This window comes from Camelina sativa, chromosome 15 (genome assembly GCF_030686135.1).
Source record: "Camelina sativa cultivar CO46 ecotype springtype chromosome 15, ASM3068613v1".
NCBI classification, from domain to species: Eukaryota; Viridiplantae; Streptophyta; class Magnoliopsida; order Brassicales; family Brassicaceae; genus Camelina; species Camelina sativa.
In genome coordinates, this window is record NC_141894.1 from 26,350,911 (window position 1) to 26,355,728 (window position 4,818).

Here is a 4,818-nt window from a genome sequence, read left to right on the forward strand (position 1 = left end):
CTGTATTTGTGGAATTTTTTTTGTAAGCAGTGATTTCTACGCCAATTGTCTTGTCGGATTTATGGGTTCCGGTGAGATTGTTTCTCGTGTATCATATGCGAGGATTGGGAATCTGTGTGCGGTCGTTTCAACCACGATGATAAGTGATCTACACAACTCTCCTACTTTACTTGTACGCTTTGCTTCACTTTTTATAATTATTTGCCGTGATTATACGTATTGAAAGTATCTCAAAAGGAATTGCTCATGACAGAATCGTCTAGCTAATTCTTATCATGATTTGCATTAAATAACAAATTCACACGTCTAAAAGAAAAAATTAGCACATGTCACAAAAAAGAAGTGGCAAATGTTTGAAAGCCCAAACAACAAACATATAGAATCTCCCATGGCGTGACAGAAAATCCAAAGTCCAAACTGTTTGACGAAAACCCAATCAAATGACAGAAAAAGAAAACACAAAACACAAACAAGAAACAAGAAAATCCAAAATGTTTGAAAGCCCAATCAAGTGACAGAAAAAAACACAAAAGCCAGTAAAGTAAGGACTAAGGATAGATGAGAAGAGGAAGACTAGATCACAAAACCAAATGAGCAGCAGTGGGTTCCGGTTTAAACTCGACTCGCAGACTCAAAACAAACAGAATCTCCCCTGGCGTGAGTGTGCCTGTCATTACGGAGTTCCATGAGCAGAACTCCATAATTTCTTGGACAAATAAATACTTTTTACTGTTAAGTAACCCCGCCATTTGATTAAGCCGAGCAAACTTGGGTCTCACAAACCTTTCAGTCATATCTGAGAAGTGACTAGTCAAGGCCTTTGTGTCTTGGGCAAGCTGAAGTCCACCAAGCTGGCTAAAACATTTCTGCATCATTATGACTTCGAGTCTATTGGCTATGAACTCGATTATGAGATCCAGAATCGATTCGTAGTTGTCGGATATTGTTCTTGATTTGAGTGACGCTGCGTTTGTTTCAACTGAGTCGAAAAGTAGTTTGACCCACGGGCTGCAGTCCGCGTTCTGTGCATGCTTGGTTTCTATTAACTCGTAGCTCATGGTAGCTACGGTTTCAAGAATAGGACGGATTCGTTGTGTTACGATTGCCACCAGCTGGTCCATGCATGCTTGGCTGAATGGGTTCCTTAAGGTGCTTAACCCAGATAGGCATGATTTTATCCTCTCTCGATCTGCTACAAGCTTTTTCAAGCCTGATTGCTTGAACGTATTGCCCAATTCGTCTAACTTGGAAAGACATGATTTTATCCTCTCATGATCTGCTGGCGCTGGAGCAAACACCTGTGATCAGGACAAAACATAAAGAAAGTGAGAAAGACTTTTCCAGGGTTCACGAAATTGGTTTGGCTGCTCAAATGCCAATTTACATGAGTTCCCTGAGGTAGACAAAGCCTAAATTAATAACATAGAAAATTATATTCAGGCAAGAGTGAGGAAGTCTAATGAACCGATCCTAGAGATTGATGTTCCTTCTAGGGGTGGGCAAAAAAACCGAAATCCAAAAAACCGAACCGAACCGAACCAAAATAATAGGTTTGGTTTGGTTATGGTTAAGTCTAAAAATCCGTTTGGTTTTCATTTTAGTTAAGCATTTGGTTTAGGTTTGGTCTGGTTAAAAACCGTAAAACCGAATGGTTTTTTTGGTTTTTTAAAAAAATTTAGGATAAATTAGATATTATCAGTTTCTCCAACTTATAACTTTATATTGTATAACAATATCAATATTTTTTTTCTTTATTGGGCTTATAGTTATTGATCTCTTAGTAATCTATCGAATTACAAAACTAAATTTGGATTCTATTTTTTTGATTTATGTTTAGATTTTACTTTTATGTTTATTTTTAGTTATGTATCAACTATCTATTTTTAAAAAGTATAAAATAACCATTAAAAACCGGAACCAAACCGAAACCGAACCGAACTGTGATACATATAGTTTTTATATGTTCCATTTTTGATGAAACCGAAAAAACCATAAACCGAAAAAACCGAACCGTAACCAGACCGAATTACATATGGTTTCTTTATGGTTCTATTTTTATAAAACCAAAAAAACCGTAAACCAAAAAAACCGAACCTAAACCAAACCGAAAAACCGAACGCCCACCCCTAGTTCCTTCCTAATTAGTATCAGAAATATAAGTACTAACTTTAGAACATTGCTCCTCGATTTCACAGTTTAGTTTGAGTATGTACTCGCAGCTCACATCTATATCGTTCAGAGTAGATGCATTCTCAGCTCCGGTGTTGTTGGCGACCATATCATTCACGAACAACCGAGCATCAATGTGTGACTCTCTTGTCTTCCGCTGCAAGGCGTCATGGTAATCATTGGCCAACAAGCTAGCAGCATCGCTCAGTACCGAAAGAACAGATCTTATGTTTGACGTTGAAAGCGCCCTCAGCAGAGAAGTTTTCAACAGATAGAACACGTCACCCACCATCGAAGTGATAAGGCTGTCTGGTAGCTGCTTGTCGATCCTTATAGCAAGCCTCACACTCTCAACCATAAAGAATCTTTCTAGTATACCGTAAAAATTTTCCAGTATAACATATAATCCTGTGACATCCTGTATCTCTTTGCTAAAAGTTCCTTTTCGAAATGCCTTTGTATTCCTCGGCAACAACTCAGGGTCTACCGACCTGAGTTTTGAGAACATTAACTCAGTATAATCCTTACTCAACCGCATCAGCAATAATATCTCTTTGACACACAGCTCAGCAACTTTCGGGTCTGGTCTTTCAGGAAGATTCTGATTGGTAAATCTAGCTAACATTCTATAATCCTTGTACTTCTGCCAGATTAACGAACTTCTAAAGTCACATACCGCTTGCAGTTCACATATCGCATACACAACACCATCTTCTCCACCAAGAGCCCTCAAGATCGCATCGTTGTATTGGATAGTCATGAGAATGTCATCAAACAAATCGGTCAAGCACCCAACGAAATCTACTTGTTCCAAATCTTGCTCCACACTCAGAACAAGTTGTTGGTAATTCGTTAACCCTCTCATTGCAATGACGTTTTTCAGGTAACCAACATAGAGCTTTAGTCCTTGCTCCTCCATTCCCAGTGGAGTATATAGTCGCACAAACCTCATTATTGTAGGGTAAATCTTTTCGTTTATGGCCGCCACGAGCTTATCCTTCACAATATCTTCAAGCTGCTTCTTCAACGCGAGAAGCTCCGCTCTCAGTTCCGTGTTAGAATCCTTGGATTGGGAATCGATTTGTAGGAATTTCAGTACGAACTTCGCGGCGGATTCGTAATCCTCCGAAACCAAAGCGGTCTTTACGCGCTCCAAGCAAATCACTTGCATCCTTTGCTCTGCCCCCGCCTTCACAATATCAAGAATCGCTGCGGATCTCTGAAGCTGAGTAAGATTCTGATCCGACTCCCGCTCCGTTTCCTCCTGTTGAAGCGTGTCCTGACCTACGTCTAGGCTGCGAATGTAAGCAACTGATTCCACGATATTCATACCCGCGTCCGTGAGCGAGCGAACATAATCCCGCGCCAAGGATTCCTCCGCCCCATGGTCTTGTTCGAGCTCAGCCATCCCCCCCTACACTCTGCCAACTTGGGATCTGATTACCAAAACGAAAATATTCACCTATTACTGCAATAAGATTTGGGTGCTAAATTGTGACTAGAGTTTAATATGATAGCAACGCAGAAAGATATTGTGAACACTAGTCTATTATCATTCAAAAAACTACAAAGGCAAGTTGGAGCTCTAACTAATATTAGCAACGCTACGCAGAAGTCAAAAACACAAAGTCCATGAAACCTTCAGCTAGATCAGACTAAATCGAACTAAAGAGAGTAAGGATGCTTACTTGATCCTCACCAGAGAATAAATTGCCAAAGAGTTCCTTCACGATCCTTGTGTCCAAGACGTATTTTTCGAGGTGCGTGGGAGTGGGAGATCGAAGATGATTTGCGCTTGTATATATTACGAAGAAGTTTTCACGTAAAAATAAAATAAAAATAAAGGTGTTCACGTAATTTATTCAACAAAGCAGAAATAAAGTTTTCACTATCCTTTTTTTTTTTTTTTTTTTTCACAAGAGTCTCTTTCTATTTCATCCAAGGTTCATTCATACAAAGACAAAGACGTATACTTAAACCCGCTAACAAATACGGGAAAGTACCGTAGCCACAAGCCCAAACGAGGGAATCAAAGCCCAAAAGAGGGAATCAAAGCCGGAAATATCTGATCTTCCAGAGACAAAAGCTGGCAGTTGAAAGAACTAACCCCAGAGACAAACCGAGGAATTAAACCTCAAAAGCAAACATAAAGGATTGAAGTTTGAAATTCCAGATAATTAAAACCGAAAACTCTAATCCAAAAGCGTCCGATAAACATTCCACAGAACAGGTAGATGTCGGAGAGGAGCTACAGACAGAAGCCTCGAGCAGAACCGATCAAAGGAAAGCCTCCAAAACTGAAAGCCCGAGAAGGGAGCTAAATCGAGCTCACACAGCCACAACAACGACGGAAATGAAAACGGCAAAGCAACAAGGAAAGAGCACATAACCTAACCCATCACAGCCACTTCAAAGAACCAGAAGAATCGAGAAAGCGAAAGTTCAAAGGAAGACCTTGAAATCCGATTGGGGAAAACGCCAAAGAGGATACCCATTCCTTAACACGGACATTCGTCGGCCCAGTCAAAGGCCACCTACAGACCAAAAACTGGTAACGCCACGCAAGAGAAGGAATAGAGATCGAACTTACCGCATCGTCTTGAAAACCAAACCTGAGCCCAACAAGAACTTAGAGAAGGGTAGTAGATG

At 40.2% G+C, this 4,818-nt stretch overlaps 1 protein-coding gene across 1 annotated transcript; it reads right to left on the reverse strand.

Annotated features, from left to right (window-relative positions):
• Nucleotides 1–248: 248 nt before the first annotated feature.
• Nucleotides 249–3,993, reverse strand: LOC104747399 (conserved oligomeric Golgi complex subunit 4-like). Its single transcript, XM_087486860.1, has 3 exons — nucleotides 3,858–3,993; nucleotides 2,168–3,605; nucleotides 249–1,298 (listed from the first exon to the last, which is right to left on the reverse strand). The coding sequence occupies exons 2-3, from the start codon at nucleotides 3,575–3,577 to the stop codon at nucleotides 579–581; spliced, it is 2,130 nt and encodes a 709-aa protein (XP_087342986.1). The 5' UTR covers nucleotides 3,578–3,605; nucleotides 3,858–3,993; the 3' UTR covers nucleotides 249–578.
• Nucleotides 3,994–4,818: the final 825 nt, after the last annotated feature.